General features: G+C 47.1%; 1 protein-coding gene across 3 annotated transcripts in view; it reads left to right on the top strand.

Annotated features, from left to right (window-relative positions):
• LOC6599673 (tyrosine-protein kinase Src64B) overlaps positions 1–8,989 on the top strand; it is a 32,719-nt gene extending 23,730 nt beyond the window's left edge. For 2 of the 3 annotated variants that reach the window (XM_026991523.1, XM_026991524.1), the window contains exons 4-8: positions 4,525–5,421; positions 7,050–7,266; positions 7,335–7,588; positions 7,660–7,970; positions 8,038–8,989. In XM_026991523.1, the coding sequence (XP_026847324.1) occupies positions 5,160–5,421; positions 7,050–7,266; positions 7,335–7,588; positions 7,660–7,970; positions 8,038–8,652 (1,659 nt within the window). In that variant the 5' untranslated portion in view covers positions 4,525–5,159 and the 3' untranslated portion in view covers positions 8,653–8,989. The remainder of the gene's footprint in view (positions 1–4,524; positions 5,422–7,049; positions 7,267–7,334; positions 7,589–7,659; positions 7,971–8,037) is intronic. The other variant, XM_002024769.2, reaches the window with a different exon arrangement.
• The last annotated feature ends 3,143 nt before the right edge of the window (positions 8,990–12,132 follow it).

Below are 12,132 nucleotides of genomic sequence, written 5' to 3'. Positions count from 1 at the left end.
TGTCCGTTGTTGTAGCTTTTTCTGTCTTTCTGTCTGTCTGTCTGTCTGTCTGTCTGTGGCCGTAGTTCCTGGCCGTGTTTATCCGTGTCTCTTTCTGTTTGCGGCCTAATCGATAGCACGTGAGGCTTAAAGGTGAACGACTGTGTCACTGCGGGTTGAACGCACAGCCAAGACAATGGGAAAGTGGAGAATGAAGAGTGGGGAGTGGGGAGGGGAGCAGGGCAGTGGGTGCCGCACGGCAACAGGACGACAAAGCAGACGTCACACACAAATTGACTTTTTAAGGAGGCAACAATGTGGCTACAGCTGACGACGTCTGGGGGGCCTGCGGGGGATCCCCCCCCACAGTATAATAATAATGGAGGCGCAATAAAAAAATGTGGGCGAAACAGAACCATTTCTAGAACAGAACCTCCCCAAAGAAGACCCCTCCACGGAATCCCACCCAATGGACTGCCAAAGACGTTCAGCGTTCAACGTTCTACATTTTCATATCATTTTGTATCTGTGTGGGGGGACCCTTGCGGTGGGGGGCGGGGGAGGGTCCCTGTCATCAGGAAATGACGGCATTACGGCATTTACAGTTAATGCCTTTATGTCCTCGAGGATTTGCCTTGACATGCGGTTGCCCAGTGGGAGAGGGGGTGGGAGAGGGAGATGCGGTGGAGCCCCCTGGGGGAATCACATTCTTTAGCATAAAATTTGATTTTATTCGGGTGGAAGAAGGCTTTGGCCAAAACTATTTAGGGACAGACGACGACTACGACGACGACGACGACTGTCTGTTAATCTGCCAAAAGTAGTTCATATGCCAAGTGGGGACAGAGGGAGAGAGAGGGACAGAGGGAAAGAGGGTGTTGTTTAAAATGTGTGTGTGTGCTGCTGTGGGGGGGATAGTGAAATGAACGAAAAAGTTTGTTTTGATTGGACATTTTGTCTCTCTCTCTCTCGCTCTCTCTGCTGTTGATTTCAATTTATTATGTCGTATTATTCTTTGTTGGATTTGCATCTTTAGTTATCTGGTAAGATAAATTCCCACACCCCCGCTTTCATAATATTCGAGGGGTGCTCGACGCTCGTCTCTTGTCGCTCGTCGCTCGGTTGTTGTCGTCCTTCAGGCGCATTCAAAGCCACAATTTCCAATTAGGTATTCATTTCGTTTTGTCAACTTCAACAATGGAAATTCATTGCTTGTGTGTGCCAAAACAACAACAACAACAACAGCCATAACTATAGCCTAGAATAACAACAATCCATCTACACACACACACCCACACACGGACAAAAAGTGAAATAGAAAATTACAATTTCATGTTACACACACACACAGAGACATTCGAATATGAACCATATCTGTCACACACACACACACACACAAAACACACAGCGATAAACCCTCTCAATGTACCGCTTGCCTGTCAGCAGGAGAGAGAATCCGAGAATTGCTAACACTGGCAGCAACGTTTTACTGTTACTACTACCTCCCCTCTCCCCCTCACCCCTTCACCCCTTCTCCATTCACGCCACACATCAACTATGAAATATTCGTATCGTATTTTTGGTGTGTCTCTCCCGTCCCGTCCCACACGTCATCCTCCATTTAAATTGAGCTTTTGATACGCTACATTTTCTGTGCGCGTGTGTGTGAGTGGGTGAGTGGAAGGGTTATAAATCGCTCTCTAGGCACACTGCGCCACCTGTCGGCCATTGGCAGAGACTGTGGACGGCGCAGGTGACCAGGGCTCGTCCCACGGAGGAGGGGGCGTAGCAAAGTAACAAAACAGCTGCCAAGCGGTAATCCCCAAGAACATTACTCAAGAGCTGGGATTAGGGCCAGAGGAGAGCGTACTGTGAATACCCTTTAGAGCTGCTTTGCAGGGATCTAAACTGCGACAAGCAGTTTAGCGTCGGCCCAAAGCAGTTAAAAGACTCCAACAAGCAGTCGATACTGTCTAAACACTACTCGAGGCTGATTCCCAGACATCCCCCTGTGAGATGTATACAACTTTCCAGCTTCCATTCTTTGTAATGAGTGGACATTAGTTGTGAAAATTGTGGCAAGCAGTTGATTGCACGAGTTCCCAAGCAGTGGACACGACACTATCAACAAGCAGGGCTTAATGCTCTCAAAAGACTATCTATTATTAGTGCTCTTCTTCTCTGTAATCCAGTCAGTGACATTTTATGTTTAAACGAGTCCAAGCACCAGTACCGAGTACCATAAAGATATAATGATATAGAATTTCCCAACAAACAGTACAGCTTCTCTTTTTGGCTGCTCTCCATTCGGTACCTCTCTGTCTGTCCGTCTGTTTGTCTGCCTGACGTTCGGTTCGCCGTGGAGAAGGTTGCTTGACCTCCGTGAAACTTTTCTCGGTGTTGTTGTGGCTGGGTTCATGAACTCGCCGAAAAAATAAACTTTGACTTTTTTATGTGCAAATCCATACAAAACTTTTATTGCTGTTGTTGTTACGGTGGATTTTAAAGCGTTGCACGTTGTGTTTATCAAGTTGTGAGCGAGCGAGAGAGACAGGACAATAAGGGCAGACGTCGCGACAGGACATTAGTCCCGTTCTGCTTAAGGGCAGGACATTTACGTGTATCAATGCTAAGCAGTGAACTGCTTAACCACAATCAAGCCCTGCCTGTGGTTGGGCGATGAACTTCGTGACTGATTTGCAGATGAATCCTATCAAATGTTCGGTGAAATGTTTGTTGTAGAATGACCGACAAAGACACTTCTAAAATAAAGTCCCTGCTTGTCTCTGTTTTTTGCAGAACTGCTTGTGGTAGTATTTTCAGTAAATGTCATACGGGATCCACCCACTGCTTGTCCCTTGGGCTGTGAACTGCTTTTAGTAAATGTCATACGGGTATCTCAAGACAAAGTGGTCCGTCCCCCAGCCCCAGCCCGGGGGCACTGTTGCCGCTCTTCACTGGCCGTGCCACCGGCACTGCCTCGTCAGCAAACAGCACTTTCCTACCATTTTCATTTCGATTGGCATTTTATGGCTTTTCTTGGCCATTCTCGTTGCGTTCGGCTTTCGGAATGACAGTTGTTTGAGCCCCACTTGAGTCTCTGGCTAAAGCATGGCTTTAATAATTGATGCCCTGCCATGCGGAGCGACACAATGACTGGATATTAGCTAATGCCACAAAATGCATCCTTCCCCGCTGTCGCAACTGCCAGCAGCAGAGGGACAATTTCATGGCAGCTGCACACACACACACAGAGACCAAGCGACCGACAGACACACAACAAATGCGCAACAATAACAATTAAAATGTGAAACTGCATCAGAAGCAACAACAATCGAAATTGCCCGGGGAGTGTTGTCCAGTCCGATGAGTGGGAAAGAGATGTACAGCTATAATCGCACTCCTCTGCTACTTTGTGGTTGTGTGGCTCAACCTTGGCCTCGCCACACGCCACACGCCACACGCCACACGCCGCCCGCCGCACTCCTCTCTTCAGCTCTATCCCGCTCTCGTATCTCTCATCTGCTCTCCACTGCAGTCTCCACACTCTGCACTCCACACTCCGCCCATTGGAGACCATAATTATCCAATTGAACAATAAACAGATGCCTGCCAGGCTTCAGTCAATAGACAAAAGCAATGCGAAGCGGAGGAGGAGGAGGAGTGGAGAGGGAGAGGACAGTGCCATGCCTGCCTGAGCCGCCTCTCCAGCTGGCAGCATTTCCAACTGCAGTTGTTGTTGTCTGCTGCCTGGCTGCCTGGCTGCCTGCCTGCCTGCCTGCTGGTGCATTTGCTGTTTTGTGGCTATTGTGGGATCGTCGAGAGCGAGCCGCTGCTGCTGGTCTGCAACTGTTGTTGCCTTCTGGCTGATGAGAGCCGAGCCGCGTAGAGCCGAGCTGAGCCCAGCCGAGCAGAGCCGAGCCGAACAACCGGTGATAGCTGTGATTTCTGCAACCAATTGCTGGGCTCTCTTTAAATTTGGATCAACTTTATTCTCTCTCCGCTCTCCGCTCTTCCTTTTCTTCGCTAAAAGTGTACTTGCTGTCCCACTTGCACGCACGCTTCAGGGCTGCAGGCGGCAACGATCGGTCCCAGGGCTGCAGAATGAACAGTAAAAACCAGTAATCTGTAGATTAACGCATAAAAATGAATCAGTATTATTTTAAATGTTAAAGTGTTCCAAAAATCGCTTGGCATCTCTATTCCAATGCGCTGGCAGCAGCTTACAGGGGTCCAGGGGTGGGCGGGGGAGAGTTGCCCTGCGATGGATGTCCTCTGGGACCAAGTCAAGTGCAATAATGTGCCAAAAACGTTTAGACAGCGCCGGATGCAGGACAATTGCAAGACTCCTCCACTGCCACTGCCACTGCGGCTGCGGCTGCGGCTGGTCTGGCTGAATGGACATGGGTCAGTGACTGGCGACTGGCAAGTGCCAGCGGTAGGGAGGGAGGGAGAGAGTCCTTTGTCTGGCAAATGCACATTTAATGAATATTTATTAACGTCAACTAATTTTGGCTCTTGGTTTTGTTTAACTTCACTTTGCAGGTGCAGCAATGTGCAGACAGTCGCTGTCGCAAACCGCAAGGACTAACGAGCAGCAGGAGCAGCAACAGCAGCAGATGTCCGACGAGGAGCTGCAGCGGCAGTAGGCGGAGAGCAACAACATTTTTGTATCTACCCGAGATGCGTTTTTGCGGACCGGACACTCAGATAGCGACACACACAGCGAATAGACAGAACCCCTGCTGCAGTCCCGAAATCCTGCGATCCTGCGAAAATCCACACACACTCAAGGCAATGCCCTCCAACTGCAACTTTTGATGCGAACCTTGTGGCACCTGCAGAGAGGCCCCCGGGAACACCCACTTGACTGATAGTTTAAACCACTACTAAAGTAAACACCCACACAGCAGCAGCACACACGGCAGCAACCAGCTTTTAATTATTGTTAAGAACAACAGCAACACCAACAGCAACACCAACAACAACACCAGACCCGTAAATGCCAAATATGTGTTGTTCAATCTGAAAAGCTGAAGGCTGAAGGCTGAGAATACACCACGAAACCGAGAGAGACAGCAACACTGAGAATCGTACCAGTAACAGGCTCAAAAGTTGGGAACAGGAATCACATCCACACCCACATCCGACATCTGACATCCACTTGCATCGCCATCATCATGGGCAACCATTGCTGCAGCAAGCGCCAGGATCAGGAGCTGGCTCTGGCCTATCCCACGGGCGGGTACAAGAAGTCCGACTACACCTTCGGCCAGACGCACATCAACAGCGGCAGTGGCGTTGGCGCCGGCGGCCTTGTCCAGAAGCACAACAACGGCGGCTCCCTGGACTCGCGCTACACCCCGGATCCCAACCATCGCGGGCCACTGAAAATTGGCGGCAAGGCCGGCGTTGACATCATCAGGACCCGCACCACACCAAGTGAGTGGACGGGCGAGACCTTTTCCCGATCTAATATTCGTATTATCATGCATTCGTAATTAGTTTGGGGTCTAATTCCCCGATGGGGTTACACGGTTGGGGTCGGGGGATGTTGGGGGATGTTGGGCGATGGCAGCGGTAATTTCTGCTTTTAATTAGCAATTTGACTTTTTGCCTGCCACAGAGATTGGCTTTAACCTTTGGCGGCCTTGGGCTTGTATACATATTTATTCGTAATGTGCTGGCAGCGAAACGAAGCAACAGCAACCTACTTGCAACAGCCATAATTAGAGTCAGTCTCCCTCTGCCACTTCCTGACTCCCTGGAGGCCCCCCAAGGAAACTCATTTGTGGCAGGTGGCTGGTGGCATGCCGGAGTAAGCAACGCAATTCCCATATTTGCACGGGTAATACGATGACAGTCGTTAACCTTGACCACCTTCTAGGGTGCGTGCCACCGCCACGAAGGGGTTACGGAACGATATGATGTGGTGGCGGCGATATTTGGATGGGGGGTTGAATTAATTTCGCCACTGCGGCGTGGGATATTGCATAAAATATGACGACATTGTGTACGTATAATATGGAAAACTCCGATCCTTCCTTGCCACCACTGTAGTACGAGGCTGTCTGACCTTATGACTACTGCAGCAAGCGGAAAACTTGTGTGAAAACTGCAAGAACTAAAAGGGAATCATCCTTTTCTCAGCACTGACATCTTGGGGGGGCAAAGAACTAGTGCACATTCGTTTTATTTCTGAATGGCATATTATTTTGATGTGACCTGTCACGGGGCTTTTCCCGCGCTCCACTCCCGCTTAGACCTCGCATGCAAACGATTAGCTCTGACAGCAGTTCTATCCCTGGCGTGGCATGGGGCTGGGGTTGGGGCTGCTCGATGCCCCGTTAAAGCCGCTTAGGTCGTGTAAACCCATCAAAATCGCCGAGAGAGGTTGAGTGCTTGGCCAGGCCAGTGATTTGTGCCGCTGTGTCTCTGGCTTTGTCAGCACGAACATTGAACATTCGAATGGATGAAAAAACATAATACACATACGAACGAGGAGGAGACGACGGCCCCATGGCCCCCTCCAGCGATGCGGCCAAGGCAACAAAAGTACGAGCGTGTACAGTCTGCAGGGCACTGCGACTGCAGTTTATTTATGCGTTCGCCTTGCTGTGGGGCCTAAATCAATTAGCCAAATGCAAGTCAGTGCCAAAAATTGCGGCTTGGCAGCACCAAAATGCGATTGTTTTTGTTTCGTGGAGGATCCCGCCAAGGGGGGGCGGTTTGGTCGCTGGCCCCAGAAAGTATGCTATCCAATTTGCATTTGGCACCCTGTCTGCCACCCAAAACGAACCCCTACTTGAACTCATTAAATTCTAATTAACTTTTGATGGGCTGCGACAGGTTCGGTCGTGGCAGGGCACAAAAAAAAAAATAAGAGAAAAAAGCGTAACATGAAATTTCCCAATTTGTTGCCATAAATTGCAATTTTACGGCTGCAAATCAAATTTACAGACCCCGACGCCAGCCAGACACCAGAAAATTGCCACTAACTCTCGCTCCACTCTCTGTCTCTCTCTCTCTCTCTCTCCGTCTCCGTCTCTGTCTCCTTTCCCTGCCCACAGCCGGCGTTCCTGGTGTCGTCCTCAAGCGCGTTGTGGTGGCGCTCTACGACTACAAGTCCCGCGATGAATCCGACCTGAGCTTCATGAAGGGCGACCGCATGGAGGTCATCGACGACACCGAATCCGATTGGTGGCGCGTCGTCAATTTGAGTACGCGCCAGGAGGGACTCATCCCGCTGAACTTTGTGGCCGAGGAGCGCAGCGTCAACAGTGAAGAGTAAGCATCGAAGTGAAAAGCCCTCCTGAAGAATCCTTCTCTAATCGTGCTCCTCTTTTCCCCTGTAGCTGGTTCTTTGAGAACGTGCTGCGCAAGGAGGCGGACAAGCTGCTGCTGGCGGAGGAGAATCCGCGTGGCACCTTCCTTGTCCGCCCCTCGGAACACAATCCCAATGGCTACTCGTTGTCGGTGAAGGACTGGGAGGATGGACGCGGCTACCACGTGAAGCACTATCGTATCAAGCCGCTGGACAATGGCGGCTACTACATAGCCACCAATCAGACGTTTCCCTCGCTCCAGGCTCTGGTCATGGCGTACAGCAGTGAGTATTGAGATCTCTTATCGCTCTTAAGAGTGCACATCACTAATGATTGTGTGTGTTCCTTTCTTGAGAAGAAAATGCCCTCGGCCTGTGCCACATACTGTCGCGTCCCTGCCCCAAGCCCCAGCCACAGATGTGGGATCTGGGACCAGAGCTGCGTGATAAGTACGAGATACCCCGATCGGAGATTCAGCTACTTCGGAAACTGGGACGCGGCAACTTTGGTGAGGTCTTCTACGGCAAGTGGCGCAACAGCATCGATGTGGCGGTCAAGACGCTGCGCGAGGGGACCATGTCCACGGCTGCCTTCCTCCAAGAAGCGGCCATCATGAAGAAGTTTCGGCACAATCGCCTGGTGGCACTCTACGCGGTCTGCTCACAGGTTAGAACTCCTTTCGAACTCCCTTTCCCCATCAAAACATCTTTCTAACACTTGAACCACGTTGCAGGAGGAGCCCATCTACATTGTGCAGGAGTACATGTCCAAGGGCAGTCTTCTTGACTTTCTACGCGAGGGCGATGGCCGCTACTTGCATTTTGAGGATCTCATCTATATAGCCACCCAGGTGGCCAGCGGCATGGAGTATCTGGAGTCCAAGCTGCTCATCCACCGCGACTTGGCGGCCCGCAATGTTCTCATTGGCGAGAATAATGTGGCGAAGATTTGTGATTTCGGACTGGCGCGTGTCATAGCCGATGACGAGTACTGTCCCAAGCAGGGCTCCCGCTTCCCAGTCAAGTGGACGGCGCCCGAAGCCATCATCTACGGCAAGTTCTCGATCAAGTCGGATGTCTGGTCGTACGGCATACTGCTGATGGAGCTGTTCACGTACGGACAGGTGCCCTATCCGGGCATGCATAGTCGCGAGGTGATCGAGAATATCGAGCGCGGCTTCCGCATGCCAAAGCCTACCAATCACTACTTCCCCGACAACATCTACCAGCTGCTGCTGCAGTGCTGGGATGCGGTGCCCGAGAAGCGGCCGACCTTTGAGTTCTTGAATCATTACTTTGAGTCGTTCTCGGTCACGTCCGAGGTGCCGTATCGAGAGGTGCAAGACTAAGAGGAGTCCCAGCAAGTCCCAGGAGTCACACACACACACACTGACCCTTCACATACACACGCAAACATACAACACATATATAGTACATAAAGTTATACATATATTATACATTTATATGCATATTTACTATAATTCGTAAGACTTTTTAAAATGGCATCGTTGCATACCAACCAGCAGCCGCAGCAGCAGCAGCCGCAGCAGCAGCCGCAGCAGCAGCAGCAGATATGCATCTACATGAACTCTACTCTAAATGTATGTGTTTAAGCGTATTCAACAACATTTGAAAAAACCAACAGCAAACAAAGAAAAAGAAAAACAAAAACAAAACAAAAAAAAGAAAACCACAAAATTTTATATTTTACACGCAAAACTATTTTATAATTTATATACCTAAATGTATGTACTATGGAAATAGCAAGTATTTAACTAGTTTTGTAAGCTTAACAAGAAGCGGAAGCAGAAGCGGAAGCGGAAGCAGAAGCAGAAGCAGAATAGGGCCGAAGAAAATTGAAGAATTTCTAATCGAATAGAGCCTCTAACGATTTAACGCTAATGCTACTTTAAACGGTCCTTAGGTGCATTTTATGTATAGAGAAAACAAACCAATCTACAACTCAAACTCTTTGGAACTACTCCTACTCCTAATCCGCCCTCTGCTGAATAGTTTTTCCCTCTACTTTCCATGTGTACACGCGACTTTATATCGACTAAGCCAAGTATTATTTAACTCAATCAATCAATCAATCAATCACGACACTTGTGTATTTTCAAATTGTTGCTAAATGATGAAACTCCAATGATGGCATTTACTTATAAGGCGGTCCCCGCCCCGTCTCCTACTTCCATGTCAACCAGATCTTATCTATCAAACCAGACAACAAATATGAATACTATTTTGCTGCTTCCTCCGAGTAGTTGAGAGGCTATGAAAAATTGCATTTTGTACAGATCATTAAAATGGAAAACAAAAAAATGCATTTCAGATTCGTTGCTAGCGATTAAACCAATGAATGTTTATAGTACATTTAAGTTTATGCCAAAATTATTGAATATTTACTTTTCGTTTTTGTATATTTAAGCACAAGGCAAACACACACAAACCCACACACCAACACCAACACCAACAAAAAACACAACAATTGGGCACTGTCCATGTAGCATAGATCCTGCATATCCTGCAGAGCTGGCCCGCATTTAGTTCCTCTCTCTCTCTGTCTCTCTCCAGAACCCGCTGTTCCTTGCGTGTGCAGCAAACCGATCGATCAATAGCCATATGGATAAACTGCTATCTCAAGGGTTTCAAAAATTTGCAAAATATCAGACGATAGCGTTACGATATCGATATCGGTATCTATCAATCAATCAATCAATCACTTAGCTACACAATTACACACATACACACGCTCACACAGAGACGGATGATGCACTTGAATTGAGGATGCACTTGATCTAATTTATTTGAATTTTTGTTGTAATTTTTTTTTTAGTTTACCGACTACCGTCTATGGATATAGTATCTATCATATATATTGTGTTGGCCATTGTGTGCACATTCTGTAGCATAAAACCAAAGTTTAGCATTTCGTATTGAAAGTATACATATATGTATTTGTAAAGAACTCGAGGCATTTCACAAACGACAACAAAATCAAGAACAAGAACAAAAACCAGATAAAGAAAAAGAAAAAAGGAACAACCGACAACCAATCATTGTATGAAATGGCATTCAACGTAAAAACCACAACCACAACGGAATCATTGCAGATAATTTACGAGTAATTAATCTATTGTTATAATTCAAAGGCAAAACTGAAATTGTTTAGAGTAGTTGATGAATTTTTTTGTATATAAACTTGACATAAACTGTAGAATTAACGCAAAATCAATTGCATAATAATACAATATTGTAATAGCAACTGCAGCAACAACGGCAGGTGGCAGGCGTTGGTACAGGTGGCACGCAAGGCATCAAACAAGAACTAAAATTTCACAAAATTTTTTTTTATACAAAATACAGCGGCAATCAAATTGAAAGATTTTCAAAATCGTTCAGCCTCTGCCTGGGTAGGCGTGCCGCCTGCAACCCCGTCTACGTCCCGCAGAAATTGCATCATAATATTATATACAACACGTAACAAAGGACGGGCGGATGGATAAATATAGTCGAACAACAGGTCGAAATTATCGTATATTTTGCATAATGGATAAACGAGAAGAGTTCCCGATGCGAATATGCGAGTATGATTAAAAACTGAAGAATTTAGTTGATGTAAAATGATGATAGAAATGTGTCCGTTAAGTCGGTTTGGTGTGTAATGCATAATAATAAAAATACAATTAATAATGATAATAAATAATAAAATGGAAAAATATGTAATAACTAAAAAAGCTTGCTGGTTTTATTTAGAAATGGCGGAGTTGTCGGGATTTTAAATAAATACAAAATCTAATACAAAATAATGTTAGAACTAAACGATTTGGTATATTCTCGGGTCTACGAGAATCCGTGGTACTAGCGATTAACGAAGAAGAAATAGCGAAGAAAACGACAGGAAAATATCCATTAAATCAAGAATGTTCCTCCGATCACAAGAACGCCCAGATCGGACCACAAACAACGGAGAAAACAAGATATATATGACTGGAGGAAATATCCTTGATCCTTGGTCCTTCATAATCACTTCATCAAATCAAGGATTTTCTTCCGATCACAGAAAGCCGTCGCACGCTAAGATTGGCCTACAAATAACGGAGAAAAGAAGAAAACATAGCTGCCTTGTTGTAACTTGTTGCTGTTGTCAGTTGTTGTACAACAACAACTACAAACTCTCATCTTGCGGTCGCTTAAGTAGCCGAAAACGAGCAATTTTCAGACCGTGGTACCAGGCGAACAGAAAGCAGCAGAAGGAAACTTTAGCATATTACACTTTGTGTGGCATACTTTTGGGGCGCACAAAACGAAGTTGCTTTCTTCCGATTTCTGTTCGCCTAGTATCCAGATTAAAAATTTGTCATTTTCGGCCATTTTACGTCGGGTGTATTTGGCCATATCTCAGCTACTTATGGGCCGATCGAGGCGTGGCATGTCATTTCGTGATGCGGAGAGTCCTGCCAACCGATTGGCACCAGAAAAGAGGACATCCATTCCATCACGATTTTCGCCAAAAATCATGATGGTTACATCATCCAATTTGCCAAAAATCGGCCTCATTTTCGTGGTCGAGATGATGTAACCATCATCCAATTTGCCAAAAATCGGCCTCATTTTCGTGGTCGAGATTTTGGTGCCAATCGACGGGCTGGATCCCCACGATCCTGGGAGACTAGGTCCTTCGCCGATCTGGCCCCGTTTAGCTAAGATATAGCCTTCCGAAGGTTTGGATTTGCACACCATGCAAATAATGGTTTTCTTCTGTAAGTTATATCTCAGCTATACGGCAGCCGATCGAGGCGTGGCATGACATTTCGTGATGCGGAGAG

This window comes from Drosophila persimilis, unplaced genomic scaffold (genome assembly GCF_003286085.1).
Source record: "Drosophila persimilis strain 14011-0111.01,24,50 unplaced genomic scaffold, DperRS2 tig00000676-arrow-arrow-pilon, whole genome shotgun sequence".
NCBI lineage: Eukaryota > Metazoa > Arthropoda > Insecta > Diptera > Drosophilidae > Drosophila > Drosophila persimilis.
This window is presented reverse-complemented; position numbering and strand designations above follow the sequence as displayed.